At 36.5% G+C, this 23,813-nt stretch overlaps 1 protein-coding gene across 4 annotated transcripts in view; it reads left to right on the top strand.

The window, feature by feature from the left end:
• LOC135698740 (capon-like protein) overlaps window positions 1–23,813 on the top strand; it is a 36,459-nt gene that overhangs the window by 4,120 nt on the left and 8,526 nt on the right. For 2 of the 4 annotated variants that reach the window (XM_065218845.1, XM_065218844.1), the window contains 4 exons: window positions 7,904–7,975; window positions 8,043–8,138; window positions 8,626–8,793; window positions 14,253–14,427. In XM_065218845.1, coding sequence (XP_065074917.1) covers window positions 7,904–7,975; window positions 8,043–8,138; window positions 8,626–8,793; window positions 14,253–14,427 — 511 coding nt within the window. Of the gene's footprint in view, window positions 1–7,903; window positions 7,976–8,042; window positions 8,139–8,625; window positions 8,794–12,016; window positions 12,404–12,510; window positions 14,119–14,252; window positions 14,428–23,813 lie in introns of those variants that run through there. The other 2 variants (XM_065218842.1, XM_065218843.1) reach the window with 2 other exon arrangements.

Raw genomic sequence — 23,813 nt, 5'->3', positions numbered from 1 at the left:
TCTAAATACGGCTTTGGATTAATGATGTTCGTTGCAACGACTTCTTCGTCACTCATTTCTCAGAATTTATCATGTGTGAAGTTGAAGTAAATATCTCTCCATGTTTGATGCTTTGTCCACGTTGTGGCTCTTTTCCACCATACATTTTCATTTATCACTGCTTTCTCTCGGGACAGCAGGTGCATTTCGTATGCTGAAACATAATTGCTGAAGATGGAGAATGCTCTTTAGCAAACCCCACACGTATCAATATATTGAGGTGAAGGAGATTTCAATAATATTGATGATGTGAATAAAGAAATATTATCAATACCGATGTATTGACGTCAATATATAATGTATTGACAATACGATTGTCAATATAAGCAATCGTATGGGGTCGACTTTAAAGCTTAAATAACCTCATTCAGACTAACTCTTATACTTGCAAGTTTTGTTAAAAAACCTGGTGAGATGTGACCCTTCTTAAATTCCGAAAACATTGCTTAAGTTCGCATTTAGGGACGAGAAATAGATAATTTCTGAAGAATATGTGGGTCTGTGTTTGAGTTTTCATGCGATACTTTTTGACTTCGGAATAAACCCGGGGCAAATTAGAATGAATTTGAATTTTGATGTGAATTTAATTTACTTCAGATTCTGACTACTTTCCGGGTGCAACCCAGACCTTGTGTGACCACTGAATACTTGTTAATTGAGCTTTCAGGTGGTATAATAGTACGTTCAGACCTGGGGGGGAGAAGCAGATAGTACACACGGAATTCATTGTATACTTGTTCTTCTTGTCATGAAAATTTGTGCCGTTGAAATGAAATCAAAACAGGCGTAGCAAAATAGCGTGTTTTTCTTTGAGCGTGTAGTGATTGTTTGAGATTGTTCAGTGTGCAGTGAGAAACTGTACTTTTCTGTTTGATATTTTACTATGCTACTAGATGTTTTGACAAAACCTTGGCTAATGGTATCTTTCAATATTGATTTGTGTGTATTTTGAATGAATTAAAAAGAAACTGTGTCCCTTTGAATAAAATAGCTGGAAACGACAGTTTGTCACAAATTACTTTACGCAAGATTTCAATACCGCCTTGTGCCTTCTTGTTCAACTGTAAGAAAAGCATCATAAAATTGCTTGGCTCCAAATGACAGTTCGTGACAGCAGCCGTCTGGCTGCATTTGACGTTCAATTTTTCTCTCTCCGCGACTCTCCCTCAGGTTCAGACTATAGCTGATATCATGTAATATAGACTATCTTGATATCAAAAACAATACCTACGATTTCCGGTGAAAATTTGACATAATAGTGCTCATTGCAAGGCAGCCTATATTATATATAGGGGTATAATGCGTTGTAAGATAAGTTTTGGCTCATTTTAATGTCAAGGGTTCAGTCTGCGCAACCTCTGGTTGAAAACGGTTTCAATTGTCTTTTTTAAATTTCTGTCATTTCCTGAGAGACTTCCAAGACATGACCGGGTAAACCCTGGTACAAAATAGAATCGTCAGAAATATTTATTTTAAAATCTTATATGATTTGGCTCCTCGAAGGAACCTGGAACATGTCCTGATATGATATGATGATATAGAACTACCACTCACTGTAGCAAGACAACTTTCGGTAGACTGTGGACTATCCTCGCTGTTCGACTTGATCAAGTTTAATAGCCTCTAATTGTACTCAACCTGCAGTTGTATGAAGAACCAACAACGGTTTGGGTGAATCCGTGGGCAATATCGTCCACGTGCATCCACGGGATAAATGAGAATCTCCTTCCAACAACAAGATCATACAACCGGTAAAAAATCAGGCCATCCATCAGGAGGATGTCCCAATGAGTGGGAAGAAGAGCCCGCCCTCTTTTCACGAATTGTTAAAACAGGGAGTTGGCATTTTCACTCTCCCCATCCATTTTGCTTCAATCAGGTGCCCTGGTGGACCGTCCCGTACCCAGCATATATTTTTTGTTTATTGTTTTTGTTCATTAATTTATTTGATAAGGCTAATTCAGTTGAGCCTTATCAAATAAATTAATGAACAAAAAATATATATCAGGCATAACATTTGATAACGGCACAAAAGCATTTGTAAACTAACTTTCTAAGGCCCTTTACACGCTAACCAAAGTACGCCCACGCAAACCAATACCAATTTCGGAAAGGTGATAGTTGCCCCTATACGATGATGTTGTTGGTTTGCGTGGGCGTACTTTGGTTCACGTGTAAAGGGCCTTAGAAAGTTTGTTTACAAATGCTTTTGTGCCGTTATCATATGTTATGCCTGATATGCTGGGTACTTTACAGAGCCGAGGATTCTTGGTCACTATATAATACATCTTAAAACTATAGTCAAAAGGTAAACACTTTATCTTCCGCTATCCAAAAAGCGTCCTCCATCAGAACGGGAGCCGCTTCCAGTGGTTTCATTGTATGGCAGTATTACCAAAGGGGGTCAGAGCGCTTCCATTGCAGCAATGGACGCAAAACGTGGCCAGCACTAACACACTCATCACTAAACGGTTGCTTTCCAAAGTCGACGACGCATCGATCGAAAGAACTGCTGATGAAGAACAACGCGGAGGACCACACAATGGTTGCTGCCGAGAAAACAAACGATCGCGTGGCATACATCGATAATGGGGTGCTTTTGTCGACAGTCGAATGAACACTGACCCAGCATATAATGTTACATATAATAATGGAATGAAAGTTAAGAGAAAAAAGGAAGAAAATATCTAGGAAATATCTCACCCGATATGTTGCAAAGCAATCCATGATATCACGATGATTTCGAAGAGCTCCCATAGATATGCTGCCGTTACTTTTTCAACTGGTGTTAAAAACAGCACTCTCGCCTTTCCTTCCTCACAAAGCAGCGTAAATCGCCATCAACCGCGGAACAGACCCTAGCTGCTCCAAGTTAATAGGATCTCAGCAGAGATAAAAGGACTGCGTTCACTTTCCATCACCAATACACTACCGATGATAAGTTTAAGGACACCCCAAAAAACCATGCAAATATGTTTTGTTCAATTTCCGATCTCCAAAGGTTATTTGAATAGTATGAATGGTATATCATAAGGGAAGGTCCATTAATTATGTCACGCAAATTTGGCCCATTTTCAACTCCCCCTCCCCCTTTGTCGCATTTTTTATATGGACCTTAATTGTTTTTTGTAAGGCTCGTCACAGTTTCCAAAACCCCCCCAAAAGTGTGACATAATTAATGGACGATCCCTAAGTGTTCTACTACTACTTTTATTTCAAAATTGTGCCAACCCAATTCTGAGAAAATCAGTCACGATTCTTCAGAGTAAATTTTGAAAAATATTGTAACTTTGGGTGAACTTTTAGCACACAAAATTTGAAAATTATATTGACAATTTTCCTACAAGGAAAGTTCCATTCAATACCTTTAAATGATCTAAAGAGAACGAAAATTGGACGAATCAACTTGCGACCAACGCCGAAATCAAAACCGACAACTCCATCGACCGAAAACAAACACGTCTAATAGCGGCCACGGCACGCTTCGATTGCATGTCTGAAATACAACCTCAACGCACAAACACGACGACGACAACATTCGACAAGCGCCTTTCGTCTGGGAGGCGGAACGCCAGCACGCAGCAATCAAGAAAAAAATAATGTACACAGCGCACGGCACAAGCTGAACTGCTAACGTTGAAAGCCAAACGCGAACTGTTGGAACCTGGAACATGTCCTGATATGCTCAAACTCGGAACATGTCCGGATAGGACAATGTTCTTCTGGGCACTGTTGAGGTGTCGCATGATATGTTTTGGATCAAGTCAAAAACAGGTTTCTTTCCCGGGTGTACTCAAACCATGTCTAGATGAATTCCCAAGGCGAACCAGCCAATGGCTGAAAGCCTTGTAAATAAAGGAAAAAAAAAATGTCTAGATGTGACTAATGTGATCCTGGTACTTAATATGGCTACACGCAAACCAAAAATCTATAGCATTGAATGTTAGTTGTATTTCCTATTGTCCTCCGCAGCCAATCCCGCAGCGAATTATATAACTTAACCTCGCAAACGATGTAATAGCTTTTGCCTTTTTATTCAGTGTTCTGTCTACGCTTTCGATGATACCATCAAGCTTTATATTTCTAAAATTGTAGAACAACGCACAATTCAGCAGAAAAAGCATACGAAATCGAATATGAGAAAAAATGAGCATTCTCGACTAATATTTGAAATGGGCCTATGTCCAAAACGTAAACAAATCGGGTTTTGATACCATTCTTTAGCACCGCTTGATAGCTACTAATCGTGTAGGAAAGTTCCGCATAAAGGGTGATACGGTCAAAATTTGGACAAGGGAAAACGCGTGTAAATCGGTGAAATCGGTTATTTAAAAAATCAAATTAAATTTCTTTTTCAAGTTCAATTAGTATAAAATTCAGGAAAAATATTCAGTTAGGCTTCCGCTTTTCCAAATCCGAATTGCCGGGCCTTACGCTTGACCCCTGCCATCAGATTTTGTACAGCCACCTTGTCCACCTTCTTCGCCGCAGAAAGCCAGTTTGCCTTGAACTGCTGCTCGCCCTTAGCAGTTTTTTTGGTCTTCTTTAGGTTTCGCTTGACAATAGCCCAGTATTTCTCAATTGGGCGGAGCTCTGGCGTGTTGGGAGGGTTCTTGTCCTTGGGAACCACCTGCACGTTGTTGGCGGCGTACCACTCCATGGCCTTTTTACCGTAATGGCAAGATGCCAAATCCGGCCAAAACAGTACGGAACAACCGTGTTTCTTCAGGAAAGGCAGCAGACGTTTATTCAAACACTCTTTCACGTAAATTTCTTGGTTGACAGTCCCGGAAGCTATGAAAATGCTGCTTTTCAAGCCACAGGTACAGATGGCTTGCCAAACCAGATATTTCTTTGCGAACTTTGACAGTTTCATGTGCTTGAAAACATCTGCTACCTTTCCCCTTCCTTTTGCCGTATAAAACTCCTGTCCCGGAAGCTGCTTGTAGTCGGCTTTGACGTAGGTTTCGTCGTCCATTACCACGCAGTCAAACATCGTCAGCATCGTCGTGTACAGCCTCCGGGATCGCACTTTGGCCGTCGTATTTTGTTTATCATCGCGATTTGGAGTCACTACCTTCTTGTAAGTCGATAGTCCGGCTCGTTTTTCGGCTCGATGCACGGTTGTAGACGATATACCCAGCTTATTTGCGGCATCTCGGAGAGAGAGGTTAGGGTTTCGCTTGAAACTACCGGCAACTCTCTTTGTCGTCTCAGCGGCTTCCGGTTTTCGATTTCCCCCCGATCCAGACTTCCTGGCTATCGACAAACGTTCCCCAAACACTTTAATTACATTTGTAACGGTTGATTTGGCAACTTTTAGCGATTTTGCCAACTTTGCGTGCGAGTAGCTCGGATTTTCGCGATGCGCGAGCAAAATTTTGATACGCTGCTCTTCTTGCTTGGACGGCATTTTGACAACTGAAGAGTGAATTCCAAAATCAAAATAGGAGCAACATTCTACACACACACACCTTCAAAATGAGGGGTGTTCAGGTTTTTTAAATGCAAAATTGAAAGAAATACGTCAATTTGATATTGACCAAATTTTGACCGTATCACCCTTTAATCGAGAAAAATCATTAAAAATAACTCGATTTTCGAAACGGCCGATCAACGAAATTTTTCGATTCATTAATAGGCCCGCACGCTAAAACGGCCAACCATTCATTTATTTCATTTCATTGATAAGCCTAGTGACGTAGAAGGGCCGATGATTGAAAAATTTCAAACCAAAGCTAGGCCCTACTGCTTGAGGCAGGGCCGATGATTTGTTTTGAATTTATCTGACGTTGCAAAAAGGCTATCATTTCTGATGACAAGCACAACGGCTTAACAAAAAGGGCCTAACCATTATAACCAAAAAGGCTTATTAATTTATGAAATTGATTTGTTATCGATTTTCATATATTTTTGAAAGCTTTTCGCATATTTTGGATGTTGTATACTGAGATACAGTTACTATTGTTATTGTGAACAATATAAATGCCTAAAATACTTCAATTTTCTTAAATATAAATTGAATAGTGGCGGTCAAAATTTAAAATTCATTTTCTGGTTTGTTTACGTTTTGGACATAGGCCCATTTCAAATGTTACTCTAGATTTCTAATTCGCTTTTAGGCACGACGCGATGCGACTCACGCAAGAAATTATAATAAATAATAAGATTCTTTTGAATTGGTCGCGTGTCCCGTCTGCTCTGACCGTGGCCTTAGCCTAATCATTTTCCGAAGCATGGAAAGAGCATTGAAGAAAGTACAGGTCTGATAATTGCAATTTTAGTGGTTCGAGTCCCAGTCGGCAACTTTTTTTTCGACATGATTCATTTCACTCACTAATACATTCCACATTTTTCTATCTCCATTTTCCGCAGCTCGGTCTTTCGATGATGAATCCCACATAATAAAGTTGTCGCATGATGAATTTTTGTCCAAGTCAGAAACTGGTCACTTCTCCGGGAGTTCCCGGAAAATATCCGGATGTAACCATTGTGGTCCTGAGCAGTCACTATGAGTCTATGACTAACATTGAACTTGGTTTTGAGTTCCCATGTGATTTGTGGTGTCGCATGATGAGTTTTGGTTGATGTCAGAAACTGGACACTTCTCCGGGAATGTCCGGATGTGGCCAATGTTATCCTGTACACTGGATATGACCAGCATTGAACTTGTATATGAGTGTTCATGTAATTTAAGGTGTCACATGATGGGTTTTGGTCCAAGCCAGAAACTGGCCACCTCCACGAGGGACACCGGAATATATCCAGGTGAGCCGATTGTGGTCCTGGGCACTTAAAATAGTTACATTAAGCTAGGTTTTGAATTCTCATGAGATTTTATTTGTCGCATGATAGGTTTAGGTCGAAATAAGAAACTGGTCTCTTTTTCAGGGGTTCTCGGAACATGTCCAAACTGTTGTTGAGTACTCGGTATGTCTAATAAAACCTCTCAAAACCTGTATATTTAGTCTGAAAAGTCCCATACACATCGACACTTAACATGCATTTGATATCTGATAGAATTTCTAGACCAGACCGAGAATCAAACCAGCAGCATTCGGCTTGGTGCCTTAGCTGATTAGGCTATCTATGGCCTAAACTATACTGATTTGACCAACTATCAGCCAAAATTTCAGAAATTTCTATACGCATCCAGAACAGTAACAGATAGGTCTTTGACGTTTTTTGGAGAGAAATATTTGTAGGTGTCCATTGAGATCCCCATTTTAAACTTGTACACGTCTCACATCGTTTGAAAAATTCATGTAAATTTCTGCGCACATAAAATTAATGCTAGATTTGGCATAAATTTACGCGATATTTCGTGTAAATTTAAGCAAAATTTCGCATAAATTAGCAATATTGTATGCAAGCTTGTAAACGATTTCGCTGTTTATGCCAAGTATAGCTCAACATTACACGAAGGGAGATTTTACGCGACAGTTAAAAATCAGAATTTTTTTCTGTGCAGTCCAACAGTTTTCTGCTTCATTTTACACAAATTGATTGCACGGTTGAAGATGTAAAAGAATGAAAGAGATGGGAAGATGTTTAGAGTAGATGAGCTTCACTTTCGTACACAGCAAGAAATAAATTTTTATATTACATACAAGAGGATGCACTGCAAATCATGTCGAAAATATCATGTGTATATCATCATAACAATAAACAATCATCAGTTCATGCACTGTATTAATGATAATTTTGTCCTTTTTGGCAAGTAGTGTTATACCATATTTTCGACACGATTGATGTGATATTAAAATTAATTTTTTGCTGTGTATTGGTATAATTTAATGTTTTCACAATGAAAAAAAATCGCGAGATAATCAATAATTCACCCTTTTCTTCCCCACCTTTTCAGCTAATAGGTTGGCAAATTGTGCCACGACCCAGCAGCCGAACTGAAATTGTTCAAGCAATGCGTAGAATTCGGGTAAGTATTTGATGAATACCGACTAGATAAACGTATTTACATTTTTATTCATATATTCTTCCTACAGTACGAATGCAAAACGCAAAATGCAAAGAAAAAGAAAGTTTCATTCTATATCTCAGTAGATGGAGTAAGAGTTTGTATGAAACGAAAAAGACGAAAGGTATGTATAGAAATTAAAACAACACTTCATTAAAAAAAGAAAAGCGATTTGCGGTATATTTAAAAGCAAAAGTTAGGGTTTGGTGGACAGTATAGGTTTAATGATTTATATGTTTTACTGCTGCATTATACACAAAATTTTAAATCGGTAAACCCTACATTTGACACGGCATCCCAAATGCATGAAAAATAAGAAACATTAAATTGTATTAGATCGTGACGAGTATTTTTGACTAATAGTTGTTGAATGTGTCGAAATTCCCCTAAACTTAAATAGCAGTGTACTTCACACCAATCTATTGTGTATTGTGTTTCAGACAGTGCACGGAGATAGCAATTTTCAAATGGAAAATGTATTATTTACGGCATATTAATTACAACATGCGCGCACAAGTGGTGCTGCATTTTAATAAAGTTTGCAAAATAAAACCCCTATAATCTTACATATTTTTTATAATAAGCTTATCTTTACTTTTTTCAAATTACAGAGAAAGCATCAGTGGAATGATCCTCCGGAAATGGAAATATTAAGCCATCCAATTTATAGAATATTTTACGTATCCCACGATAGTAATGACTTGAAAATATTCAGTTATATTGCAAGGGATGGTAGCAGCGATGTGTTCAAATGTTGTGTGTTCAAAACGAATAAAAAGGTAATTATAGAAGGTGTGACTATTATTATCTCTAGACATAACTGAAGTGCTTTGCTCTAAAAATTCGATTCATTATAATTTTATATTTAGTAACATTAATTTTACAATTTTTCATGCATCCACTTAGGAACAACTCGTGATCCGCTAGTGGGTTGCAAGCCATAGAAAAGGAAACGCTAATATTTGGATTGGGAATTCTAAGCTTAGTTTAGTATTCCCGATTTTTTCATTAATTATCGGTTTTCAGTGATTAATTCAAAATCGTTTAGTTTTAAGCCATCGTGTATTTTTTTCTCAGATCTGTTATACCTTGTACAGACATAAAAAGTATACCGTTCTGTACTGCTTTAAGCTACTACCTGAAATTGTACATTTTGAGGTAGATTAAGGAGTACAACGGGCTTAGAGTTTTCTGAGCAAAAGTTTATGGAAAATTTAGAAGTACAAATAATATAAATTCATATAACTTCAATATAATCTTGCAAGTTTTTTATTATTCCTAAGTATTCATCCCTTTTTTTCTAATAATGTAGAATCTTAGACCTAATAATTTACCATAGTATCAATTTATAAATACACATTTTGTATGACGCCTTCAAAATTGAAAATTGAGATATTCTTTCTTAAAGCTTCAAAAGACAAATCATTCATGTTGACAGTGCTTATTTTTTTATTTCAAGCTAATATATCGTGGACCCCCGGTAATTTGATCGTTTTTATTCTGAACACTTTTTAATGTGAACCTCGCTAATTTGCACGCCGCGCAAACTATAAATGGTTCAAACGTCAACGGAACGGAGTAAAGTGAAATGATACATTGTGAAACAAAACAGCAAATAAGGCTACCAAACACGATTTTCTTAAGCTCATTGGGGTGCTAGAAATTCAAATTAAAAATGAACCCCATTAATATAAATGAAGTGTCGGTTAGACTAGCGGAAGTCCACGGTAATATCCATATCCCGAGTGACCTAAGTTATCCTATGACGTAGTTATGTGAATCAACAACCATCATTTTGAAATTAAGAAAACGATAATAACTATCCTCGTTCCTGCGTGTATGATGAATTTGAACTCATGAAAAAATAACTCAAACTTAAACAATGTTCAAGTCGTCAGATAATTATACAAACATTTATCAACCAAAACTAATTTTATTGTTTACTTCCCAGAATTAAGTAAGCCGAAAAATTCAACAAACAATTTCTAAAAAGAATATGTTTCCATTTGGCTTATGCTATGTTCCAACTACGGAGTCCAGACAACCAGAAAATATCTGAGCTATACGTTTCCCTTCGGCCTCGAGGTAGACAACCTAATGTTCCAGTTCGGGATATTTTGGTTAGATGCGATTTAGAGTTTATGAAACTCATATTTCGAACAATGCATTGATCATCGGAACAGTTCCCCTATCTGATGGTAGTGTTAGCATGCGTGGGCGAGCTACCAGTTACACCAAATTGACGATCAAATGCATTTGTTACAAAAACTGATACGTCCCTTCGAAAAAGTAATCGAGATGTATGTTTTCTTGAAGAATATTAACCTTCGATTTCAGTTTGAATAACTTTGTGTTTAGTTTGTATTTTGTGTGTGTGGTTTTTTTATGTTTGTTTTGTAATAATTTAAAAAATTTAAATGAGAAACATTGCCATAACTGGTATTGTGCACACCACATGCTATTATTGAATACTAGCTGAGTGTGCCCGGCCTTGCTCGGGATTCAATATTAGCTTGAGTTTATGCGCCAATTAAAAAAAATCATGCATTACTGTATGTAGCCCCCCCCCCCCCCTCTTATCTAAGGGGCTACCCCCTATGATTTCCACATGCCAAATTTGGTTCCATTTGCTTGATTAGTTCTCGAGTTATGCAGAAATTTTTGTTTCATTTGTATTGGAGCCCCCCCCCCCCTTACAGAGAGGGGAGGGGTCTCGAACCATCATAGGAACCTTTCCCGGCCCCAAAAACCCAAGCATACAAATTTTCACGCCGATCGGTTCAGTAGTTTCCGAGTCTATAAGGGTCAGACAGACAGAAATTCATTTTTATATAGATAGATTAAACATGATAAAGCTTGATTACACGCTTGCCACTACGGTATAAAGAAAAACGGACAATCTAACTTGCAATTGAAAAAGTGAATCCGTCTTTGCCTGGTTTCGCTTCTGTGTTATCCACAAACACTTGTTGTAGCTGCAAATGTGCGTTATAGACACCCTCTAAGTGTATATTGACTTTTCTTCGGAACGGCTTTAGCCGCAGTGTCCGGACTGTGGAATATTACTTTTTCATTTCTCTCAATCAACTCTCTTGCTCCTCTGTAAACTTTAGCATGCACGAAGAGACGCGCTTGACTCACTAATACATATGGTCAGTGGAAAAAAAAACGCGCACGCTGTTGTGTACGAAGGTTTATGAAGGAGAATTTTAAAATTATACCAAAAATTCATAAAACGAAGAAGACGGAGATTTTTCTCAATGTGGTCTGTACGGAGCTAGTGCGTACCGAGTATTAAAGCAGTATGGTTTGTTGTGGAAAATCCGATCATTAGCTTCAAATATGATTACCCTATGTAAAATTGTAAATTTTCTTGGAACATAAATACTACGAAACGTTACTTTGGATTCCAAAAGTTGTGCATTTGTATGAAATTTAATGTAATAGTGAATTTGTGTTTTTAAAATACAACGTTAGATTTTCAACAGAAAATAAAATTTGCTTGAATAGCTACTTTTGAGCAATGGTGAAACACATAATGGATATTGGCAGTTGTTTAGTGTTTTGTGTTAGTGTGTGATTATCCGATCAAGCAGTTCAGGATTATCTGTTATTGAGTGTTTAATTATATAACTCCTAGAAAGGATTCTGGTGACAGTGGAGATGAAATACGATTCATGAAAAATCCTACAAGATGGTTGTTTAAAGTAGCCCATGTAGCAATCATGTGACATTGTGGAATTCTAGAGTGATAAAAAATTAAGCTTGAGCTAAAAATAAAAAAAAAAGGAAAATTCGAAGTGAAAGGAAAATATAATAAATGAGCACCGTTTAATGTCGGCCCCGAGCATCGAACGAGATATTGTCATTTAATTGATGTTTCCAACAAACCAAATCATGACGTTAGGTTACAGGTTAAGAAAATGCTGATCATTTTGAAGATACTACTCAATATTCTAAGATCTTAATTACTCATTTACAGTGCAGGGCAAATAAGTGTGAAGAGAAAGTTTAATTGTTGATTATGATTATGAAATTTTTGGCGAATAATATGAATATATGATAATGTAATTGCAGCCCGAAGAAAACTGCAATGAAGTGATATTATTGTTCGTTACACGGCCAATGATTATCAAGTATTAGTAAAATGGTTGTCGTTTGTGGATAAAAATAATTTTTGCAATAATAAAATACTGCACCAGTGGGAAATATAACAGGAGAGTCTTGACCTATTCTAAATATACTCTTCAAATTTGATTTGTCTACTTAGACTATGCCCAATGACGATTGTCGCGATGGTTATGATGAAATATAATTATCCACGAGACAATAATATTGGTACGTTTGTTTTGCGATGACACACGAGGCAGCAGAACATTTCGAGTGCAGGTGTGTACCTCAGAGGATTGTTTTAGCAAATTGCTTTTGAATTCCAATAATATACGTTATGATTCAAAATTAATTTCTGCGTACTTATTTTCATAAACAACGTTTAGAGCCAAATTAATTGTGTTATTTGCAAACACTCCGGTTTAGTACCTGCTGAAAAAAGTGATCATTGTTGAAAAGTGAATATTGTGAACCGGGAAAAACAAATCAAAAGGATCATGATCAAACAGAAATCTGAAGACATGCAACTAGAAGGCAATGATCCTTTAATGTCACCCAATAGCAAACGCAGGAATGAGTCAACGTTGCGGCAACTCCAAAACGACATGATGGGTAAAGCTCGCTCAACACTCAGTAGTCTAGGTGATGTTTTAAAAGGAAGCAAAAGTGCACCAAGTACTCCAGTTACAACCGGTTCAGGACACGAACAATTATATAAACTTTCTTCAAGCGAATTGCATTTGGAGGACACAGAGCATCAGTTTGCAACGCCTCCACGAAGTCCAAAAACACAAAAAGACAAAAGTTCTTTGGATTTTTTTCCATGGTCAAAAACTAAGGGTAAGGAAAGTTCCAAAAGTGTGAAAAAAGAAAAACTCAAGCAACAACAATCCCAGCTGAGTGATGTTCACGAGGAAGAACTTGACGATGAACCAAGGAATCATTTACATACTCCCAAAACAAATGTCCCAATGACAGGAACTGTTAAAAAGAAGCCAATGACCGAAAATATGACTGGCACACGTTACCAACCTCAAATGCATAAACCAAAAATAAAATACTCTATCGAGTATCAAGAAGGAATAGCTGATTATAGGAGTGACAATGATTTAAGTCGATCTATGGAGGATGGTATGCAATATATATCTCGCGACAATTCCCGTTGCGGAGAAAAGTACTATGACAGCCGACCGAGGTCTTACAACGAGAAATATACGCAGAATTATAATTATATGTATAATACCCGTGGGCACGTAGAATACGGTGAACGTTATGAAGATGACATGAGCCAAAATACTAAAAGTGGCCGGAAGTCTTCCAATCCCTCTAGTCCGGCACCAATCAAACATATATTATTCAACGAAGAAAATGACATTCTCTATTACAAAGATAACCAACGGCCATCGAAAACAAAATCATTGAGTGAACATTACAGTAAAGATAAACCGAAAAATGTTCCATTCAAAGCTTCGTCAACAAAGGATAATAGACGAGCACAGGACTCGACTCCAATGCCGATCCGGAAACCTTCGAGAGATGATAAACCTATGGGTAACATGAATGCTTCCCATGGAAATCTAGAGCAAGCAATTAATAAAACTGTTATGAAAACTCAGAAAAATGCAACCAATATAGATGACAAAGCAAGAGCAAATCAAAAACCAGTGGTATCAAGGCCCGGTTTAACAAGGGATTATTCAATAGACTACAGATATCCATCAAATGATCCACATGTCGATTCTAGCCAATACGGTAATTCATCGGAATTTCGCTCAGTACGGGCGTTGCAATCTACCAGTGATGAGTGTAGTGATAAAAGGAGCATTAAAAAGATATGTTTTCAAGAGCCAGCTTATGAAGATAAAACCAAATGTGATACACTTCCCCGCAGCAGAAAAAGTATTAGGAAAACTGAATGCGACCAAAGCATCAACGAGTACTTGGACAAAGAAATGTTACGCCCTCGTAGTGGAAGTCTTGATTCGGATCTTGAGGTAATTTTTATTATTCTTTTTTTTAAGACAGAGCACTTCATTGAACAGCAGATAGAATATTGAAACTTGAGGGCCATTTTGATGCTTAATTGTTCTTTAAATTAATTATTTATTCCATATCTAAACACTTGCAGTCACAAGCAATGCGCATAGTCAGAACTGTCGGGCAAGCTTTCGAGGTATGTCACAAGTTATCTATGCAGGATAGTGGTGACAACGCGGATGAGCACTCGGAAATTTCTAACTGTGATTTATCCGAACAGGATCGGAGCTTTGATCGCATAAGTGATGAGGGAGAAGTTAAAAAAGGTAATTTATTTAGTTAACTTATATCATGTCTATTCATCTTCAGCTTCTGTAAAATCAATTCAAATTTTTTAATAGCTTTTACTGAATCCGCATGTTTGTTTTTCATTTCCATCGATGGAAATTTTAGAGGTATTTTCATACAACAATTTGGTTCTGAAACCATTTGCTGTATATATATATATCAATAATCCACCATAATAAAATAATGTCGTAAACGAACGGAATCCCTTTATGAAGAGCTTTGAGTGTGTGGGTTTATTTCCTTTTAATTCCGTTATTATTGCTTATCTTTTGACAGATACTCGTATTTTGTCTACTACTTGCAGACGTCATCAGTGCCAAGTAGCACCACGACCACAGTGGTGTTGAGTACTTGGCACTGATGAAGTCTGCAAGAAGTAGACGAAATACGCGTATCTGTCAAAAGATAAGCAATTATAACGGAATTAAAAGGAAATAAACCAACACACTCAAAGCTGTTCATAAAGAGATTCCGTTAAGAGGTTCGACACATTTAAAAGATAGAACTATTTTACAAATAATTTGGATATTAGAACTATTCTGAGTTGGGAGGAAATGCTAAGCTAATATTAACATTAAACTTTAGTGCGATAATTTGTTAGCTAGAGAAAGTTCTGAAGAAGATAGATTGATAGTTCCGCTAGAGTACGGCAGTGTGAACATTGAACAGAAGTTGAAATTGAACGAATTTCCTTCTCTTCCTAACCTGTAGATTTGAGGAAAAAACCTTAAATCCCCTCATACATCAATGTATGAACTAGGTAAAGGAGTGTGCGTTTGATAGTACTGTTGCATTAATGGCCCTTCGCTCAATTACATCTTATCAATCTATCCTCTTCAGAACTTTCTCTAGCTAATAAATCATCACACTAAAGATTTATGTTGATATTAGTATAGCATTTCCTCCCAACTCAGAAAATCGTAAACTTCACGTATGAAGTAACAAAAAACACTTTGAATGTAAGAGCTATTCTACAAATAGTATGATCTACCGAACACAACACAGAGATGAACTAGCCTCTAGCTGAAAGTCTCGCGAATAAAGATAACCTAACCTGCCGAACACTTCGTTAGGCACATTTTGAGGTAAAAGTTCTTGCTTATATTATTATGGCACGTTTAATAATTATATTTCATTTTGAACATTGTTTTAAGAAGTCTTAATTATATTTAAAATCAGGGAATGAGTGGTTAAATGTAATTCTCAATACTGTCTATACATGCTTCATAGTTTTACAACAAATCTTGTGATAGTTTTATGACATAAAAGGTAAGAAAACCTTATGCGCGTTTATGACAGACTAATCGTATTTGTTTATATGATCCAATGAGTTGTCGATAACCGGCGAACGGTGTTATTTTACAACGCTAAGCGTGCTGAAGCGTTAAACTTGATTTATCCAATTAATGTATATTACCTCATGCACATGCGCAGAAATGTGTAGTATTTCTCGTGAATGTTCGTGCTCACGATGATCTTCATACATAAATGTGTACGTATGTATCGCAGTGTAAAACAAAAACACTGAAATAGTAGGCAACTATACACGTATCTGACTCACAAGCAGAAGCGTAAGGCCTACAACTGCTGTCGTATTCAATTGCTTTTAATTTCGAGAGAAAAGCGAAATCGCGCACCATTCCGCTAATTCAAGGTATAGTATGACGTCTTATGGAAAAGAGTAAATTTGACATTCACAATTTCCGTGCGGTTTTATGTACAAGTGAGACGAAACATTAAAAAGACAAAAACATTGGTATGGTATGGGGTCACATTTCATCGAAGTAGTGTCATGAAACGATATAAGGGTTTGAATGCGTATAACCTGGCTATATATGGATATATTAACATTGTTAATGTACCATTTAAATCGCAAGATATGTTTAGTACTAAAATTATAATTGTTCATCAGTAGCACACTATTGCAAAATGATTAAACTTGCATGCTTGCCTTGATAGCGAATCCCTAACGCGGACGTCAAGGCCAGATACCATAACACTAACACTAGTATAAATTCAACCAGTGAAAACATCTGTATTGTAAAATCTAGCATAGATTTACGGATTTTGTAATTTACCATAAATCTCCGGACCGACCATAAATTTATACGAATTTTAAGAGATTTTTTAAAGTGCAGATGAAATTCACGGATTTTTACAACTTTGCACCCGCTCATTACTTTCAAAAGTCTAAACTTTTTGAATGAAAGTTTTTGAAAAATGATCATTTATTAGCTATGGTTACTGCAGTGGAATCAAAGTTGTCTATATATGCTTACGAATCTGGCAAACAAATCCCACGCATGAGATTCTCATGCATTTTCACGCACTCACACTCACAACGTCAAAGATTAATTCCAGCTTAAACTCATAAAAACCGTTCAAACGTCAATCTAAAGCATGTTTATGCATGTTGTCCTAGTTTTCCATCAACTGATGCAAAAACAACAGTAATGGACGAGTGCATCGATGGATTTGAGTTCATTAACTCGAGAAAAACTGACACAAGCTGTGGGCTATGGTTACTAATCATGAACACTAAATGTTCATGAATAATGAATAATGAACATTTAATGTTCATGATTAGTTAACATTGTCAGCAGATTGTGTCACATTTTCTCGAATGAATGAACTCAAATTCATCGGTACATTGTCCATCACAATGAATAACGCACGGTTATATAAAGCGATGAAATCAGGGGGACTCTATCCCTGTAAACCATATATAGATGCACCTAGTTCACATGATTTTGAAATTTTTGGGCAATCTGACATTTTTGGGCAACACCTGACAGCGGTAAAACTGACGGAGGTATGACATAATTAAACAGTTTTTTTTTTTTTTTCTTTTTTTTTTTTTTTTTTTTTTTTTTTTTTTTTTTATGGCGAACCAGCCAATGGCTGAAAGCCTTGTAAATAAAGGAAAAAAAAAAAAAAGTTTACTTTTTCACACTTGCATCGCAGTGCTGGATGCTAGAAAGAGTTGTCTGTTATTTGTAGTTATCCTAACTCACATTGATGTGAGTTACGACGAAATGCTTGAATGTTGCCGCCGTGGATTTTTTTTTCCATGATTTGTTTTCCGTGCTGAGCACCAATACTACCGACGGCAGGGAGGCTGTTTCCACACCTGGACCCTACCTATCGACCCATCAACTCACGAACCAGGGACCAACGGCTTTACTTCCCTTCCGAAGGAAGGCGTGATCAGAGATGTTATGCCTCAGAACATCCCGGCGGTGCCGACTGGGATTGAACCCAGGCCTGCTGGGGTGAGAAGCAATCACGCTTACCACTACACCACCGGCGCCGCTCTGGAGACTTGGTTGTGGAAGCTTCTTCTTGAAGCTTTTTTTTTACACGGATAGAAATCTCCTTATACCTTTTGGCAAATTTCTATTGCTGATTATTCATAAAATGTAGAAGTCAATTTATAAGCAGACGCCTTGCAAAAAGTTAATGAAGATGATGTGTCAAATGAAATGTATAAGCGGTCACACATACCTTTTATGCATTCTTATATGACCTATGTGGTTTGTCTATGGAATGTATAAAGCTGATGTTTTGGCAAAAATGTATAAGTGAAACACATGAATAAAATAATTGATTTTCGTTTCGTCTAGAAATTTTTTTCTAGTCGCTTCTTATAGTGCTTTTAATCGGCACACGCTACTGCACCATCTAAATCTAAATCGAAGAAGTGCGAGCAAGAGGGAAACAATGAATCGATTCATCCTCGTGTGCTAGATAGACGATTTAAACGCATAAAAGCTATGTAGAATATAATGAGAGAGAGAAGGATTAGTATTTTCCATTTAATTCCACCAAATGGAAAATACTAATCCTTCTCTCTCTCTCATTATACAGGTATTCCACTAAGACGCCCACATTCATCAGGATTCTATGTAGAATATTATTCGTTCTGGAAGCTTCTTCCCGAGTAGCACACTTTCATCACAATAAGTTACAGCAACTTGTTTATGACTGAAATAAGTCGTATATAAGTTTCTACAATTGATTTTTAACAAGCGTGCTACTAGGGTTTCTACAAGTTTCATTTTAAAAGTTTCATTCACTGTTCAGAAGCTACTTCCAGATACTTCTTCGAGAATTTTCATTTAGAAGATTGATCGTCGTTACGCTCTCTCTAAAAATAGGGCAGAGCACTACTTCGTCGTAATCGCCCATTTTCGTTCTATAGAGCAGAAAACATCAATAATATCAATGATTCTATACGTTAAGAAACGGTCCAAGCAAATTCATTTTTTCTGCCTACTTTACAAAAGAGTGAAGAAAAACCTAGAAAAACCAACGGCGTTTAAATTCGTAAGAAACGTAGAATGAATTTGGAATCAAGAATCTATGTTATAGTTCTAACAATATCTCAATAGTGTGTGACTCTTTATCAAATACGTATAGAAAGGTAAATAAATTTGGAAGCCATCTATGGTTGAATCATTCCAGTTTTGGGTTCATATTCGATCTAAAAAGAGAGGTTAAATGTGGGTTGTGCTTAGTAGGACGGAAATTAGATTAAAAACCTTAATATAGTAGGGTATTTAACATAAGTAGCTACGTAATAATAATACAGCGTTTTTCATAGCTTTAGAGAGCTTTTCACAAAAAAGTAATTGTACCGTTTTCTCGCCTTGAATTTCAAATTCAAATTCAAATTCAAAATGTAACTACTATAGAAAATAGGTGAAGAGAACTCATTGAAATCCTTGTAGTTCTACGTCAAGACAGCTGTTGTGTTCCTAGATACAACACGCTTAAGGCTCAAGACACCGTCATACAGTTAGTATTTTTCTTCCTTTTGAATTATTTTTCAATCATCATAATTAGAATACACATACATTCACACACTAGTCATCCAAAAATTTAAAGCAAATATTTCCTTATTTTACAGCGATAATTTGCTGGTTAAAACACTTTTACTGTATTTACTTACTTATGTTCTACGTAACATTTCACAATTTCGTGCAAAACTGCTTATCAACTCTGTGGAGCTTTTTGACGTTTAATCGGCGCACACTACTGCACCATTTCAATCGAACGAGTGCGAGCAAGAGGGAATCAGATTAGTGGGAAAACAAACTGTCCATTCATCCATGTGTGTTAGAAGAGAAAGACGATTAAACGTCAAAAATGTCTATAGAGATCTCCAAGCGCAATCTCACGAACACTAAAATCCAACATCCATACGTAAAAATGAAGAAGAAGAAGAAACAAAAAGGTATCGTGATATCACAACTACTTAAAAAGGTAGCGCGCGGTCTCACGCACACTTTTGTGCATCTGGAGAACTCTATAGGTGACCGAAATAAAACACAAATAAAACCACTTTGACTCTACTACTTTGCTAGCGAACGCAAAAGTATCATTGAACAAGTGTTGCCAGATGTATTTCCCTTAGCAATGAATTTCAGTTTAGTAAATAAGTAATTACTCATTAACTTAGGTAACTGGATGTCTTTACTGGTGATCAATTATCAAAAACTGAATAAATAAAACTAAAAGGCACATTGACGTTCCAACTAAAAAGATTGCACAAGATTGAATTAAACACAAACAGCCGTGCATATAACCTGACATTCGCTTTCCCGCTCAGGGGTGTAAATAAAATATCATACATCGCGGTCTGGCAATGTGATTTTTTGTCCATGACATTCTTGTGCACTACATAGTATGACGTCACATTGGCTGTTGTGTTGATAAGTGACCACTTGGTATTTATAAAGCATGGACGATTTGGCATAGCGACGCATGCTGCCAATAAATTTTACTAATACATTTAGAAAGTGATGATTTTGGAATATAAGAAGAAGAAGCAGAAGTAAAAAGACTGATCGTTAGTTTCCTCTTAAGGTGCAACAATTGATCATGAAAATTATGCCTGCTTCTTATTTTTTAATCTTTAATCATTACTTTGTTTTTTTATTAATAAATAATTTTAAAAAAATCTTCTACGCCCTTGGTTTTCAATAAAGAAACAAAAATATGATATCACACTAACTAGACCATAAGAAAAAACAGAGACAGCAAATCTCCTTGGGTGACCTTGATGTATGCAATTTTGTTCACATTCCTGGGTGGGAAAACGATTGACAACTTACGGACACTGTTTCCGTCTTCCCGGAATTTGTTTTATTCCACGCAATGCATCTTTTTTAACTGCTACGAATCAGTGATAGAAATACACACCCATTTTTTATTGCTAAAATATTGTTTACTGGACGACCAGTAATTTGACCCAAAATCAAACTGACAGCTATTTGCTGTAAAACCAGTAATTTATACTGATTATCCAGCAAAGCGTAAAACCAATCATTTTGCTGGAAGAACAGTAATCCTCAATTGTTTATAATATTCTTGATAGACATCATTATTTCTGAAAACCACGTTCTTTCACCGGTTACTGTATTATCATCGTACAAAACATAATTTTCTCATGTGAGGAGACAATTTTTTAACAAACGATGCAAAAATAAATCATGGCTTATTTTAAGCACATTCCGGTAGCCAATCTATAGTTTTATTCAGCTGAAATGGCAATAATTAAGGAGCAATTAACCTTTTAAACTTAGTCAACCTAAAGTTAAGAATACTTACTCAATGTAGGTATATACAATCCAACTTCCACTGTGCGGGAGTGTTTTTATCGAAGAAAAATGTCTGAAATATAATAGATTACTATCTTATATTGATCCAATCGCAAATATTTTTAGAACGGAAGTTGAAAGGCGATAGCTCTGTTGAGTTTCAGTGACCCATTTCATGACTGGACTCACGTCCATTCCGAGGTCACTTTCAATTACAACAAGCCCCGCATACACATATATTGGTATTATGTGTACACTTCCATCATCAAAGCAATTTATGCTTTGTATATGGCACGTATTTATTGGTATGTATTTCATATTTTTTATAATTCTTTGTAATCAGTTAGATTTCACCGCTGATGTATTATGTATCCTTGCTGCTGAATCTTCGTTATCTGCCTTCTTGTTGAATCCTGTTTAATCAACATCCCCAGCATACATACAAGCAACCAAAATTAATACTGCTTATGAATCCTATTACAAGAACAAAATAGCAATCAGTTGCTTGAAGATCCGTGTTCTATTTGAATTTTTTGAGCATAAATGGGACATCATTTAAAATTTCATGTATTCTGCAGATACTTCTTCGTAATTGGCCAGGCATCGACTTTTTGTATAACGTTGCACTGAAGTTTATACAAAACTCAGTTAAGAATACTTACTCCATGTTTACAATATAATTCATGTAGTTAATGGGATGATTCGAAGGTCGAACACTTCATGACTCTGAATATAAAAATAAAACTGCAGAGGAGTGAACGATGGCCCCGAATGCCGGTTGAGTTTGACGTTTTAAACAGATTACTGGAAAATCCATTATTTTTTATGTATTGCTGATTGTTTAGCAAGAAATGAGCTGGAAGCAGTTCAGCAATTCATTTTGCTGGAACTCGATTCAGATTTTTGGTGTGTAGTCTTATAACATTTTAACATTCAGTATTCAAATTTTTTTTTTCTTTATTAAAGAGATTTTTAGCCATAGGCTAGTTCATCTCTTATTCAGTATTAAAATATCTAAGGCAAACCAACCGATAACTGAAAGCTGTTAATAAAGAAAAAAAAAAGTTTTAAAATACATATATATTCATTATAAAATACATCCTTATAATTCAGGTAATGAATCGCACTTCTCATTTGATCGTTTAATGTTATTTAATGCACAACATCAGGCAATGCATCTAGCAACGATGTTAAATGATTCATTGCCGTTCACAAGCGAAGTAGAGAAGTCAGAAAGATGTTTCTGCCGTTTTTTTTGTCTTCGCCTAGAGATTTGGAAAGTAGTTTTATTCAATTCCATGTCTTCAACTGTTTGAAATAGTGTAGTGATTTAAAGAACACAACTAAGCATATCCAGTGAAGAAATTCTGGAAAAAGAAGCTGACATATTTTACTTACGACTTGTGTTATTGTTATTGTTATTGTTATTGTTATTGTTATTGTTATTGTTATTGTTATTGTGTCATGCTGGAGGGGGCATTGAGCCTGGTCGCCAGTGTAATTTTGGTGACCAATTATACACCTTCCATGCAGCAATCAGATAGAAAAAGATGAGATGGCTCTTAGATAATGACTTATGCGAGTCGATTGAAATCAGCCGAATATTGAATGAGGGTTTAGGTGATCCTTAACATAGAAGCGTAGATGCATAGATGAAGGATAAGAGAAAGGAGAGAAAAAGGTATTGAAAAACAGAATTGGTAGAGAATGAGTGCTGATGAATATGCATTTATGTTTCATTTAGTTATAATGATTATCAATAATACTTATTGTATTATTGTATTGTATATAATCTAGTTATGATTATTGTCAATAATACTTACATTTCGATAAAGATGGTGCTGCCTACTTTAACTGTTATGTGATACTTATCATCACAGAGTCCAACCTTGAATAGCAGACCAGGTCCACTAACAAAACACTCGTCCCAAGAGGGGTTTATGGTCTTCTTTTCTTCTTCAGGTTCGCTCACCACCCGGAATGAAGGCTCGGTGCGGTTAGTAATATCAAACAGTGTTACATGCAAACGAAAAAACGAAAAAGAGATACAACCAGGATTAGTTTTTTAAAGTAATAGTTTCATCTGAATACCCAACTAACCATATCTCAGTGACATTGTACCACTCTGAACCCACACCTAAAGCTATTTTGTGATTATATGGTTACTTTGGTATTCAGATGAAATGTTGTGCAAGTACCAGAAGTTCAACAACGCCCAACTATGGACAGCTTAATGTTAATACCATTTACTCTTTGAATCAGCTTACACCAACATGATAATCTACTAAGAAACATCTAAGAATGTATAAAGATAAAGTTCAAAAATACAGTTTTAACTGATGGTACTTTATAAATGTCAAACTGTCCAATATTGGACCCTGCCAACACACGGCGCCTGCACGGCAATGTGGGCCGTCAGAATGGTTCATCGGTTGCGAAGTGAAGTGCTTCTTAAACTGAAGCGATACATTTCTCAATGTTTCAACGTTATCCTAACGTAAACTTAATATTATCGCCCATATGCCTGTCCACACCCGAAACCCATCCACCACACAAAATCAAATAAAAATGTTTCTGTATGGCAAACACGTCCAGACATAAACGAGAATATGTGTGTATATCTTCACTGTAACAACTAAGGGTAATCATCGAAAATACTTGCATTTTACTCAGCCACTTTTGAGCAAACTGCAATCACTCTCTCATACTCGAAATGTGCCACGACCAAATTGACACAACGACGCCCTATACGCTCTCTGACC

The sequence above is a fragment of the Ochlerotatus camptorhynchus genome, unplaced genomic scaffold (genome assembly GCF_037179485.1).
Source record: "Ochlerotatus camptorhynchus isolate MF236.1 unplaced genomic scaffold, CSIRO-AGI_Acam_v1.1 ptg000094l, whole genome shotgun sequence".
In the NCBI taxonomy this organism is placed as follows: domain Eukaryota; kingdom Metazoa; phylum Arthropoda; class Insecta; order Diptera; family Culicidae; genus Ochlerotatus; species Ochlerotatus camptorhynchus.
This window is presented reverse-complemented; position numbering and strand designations above follow the sequence as displayed.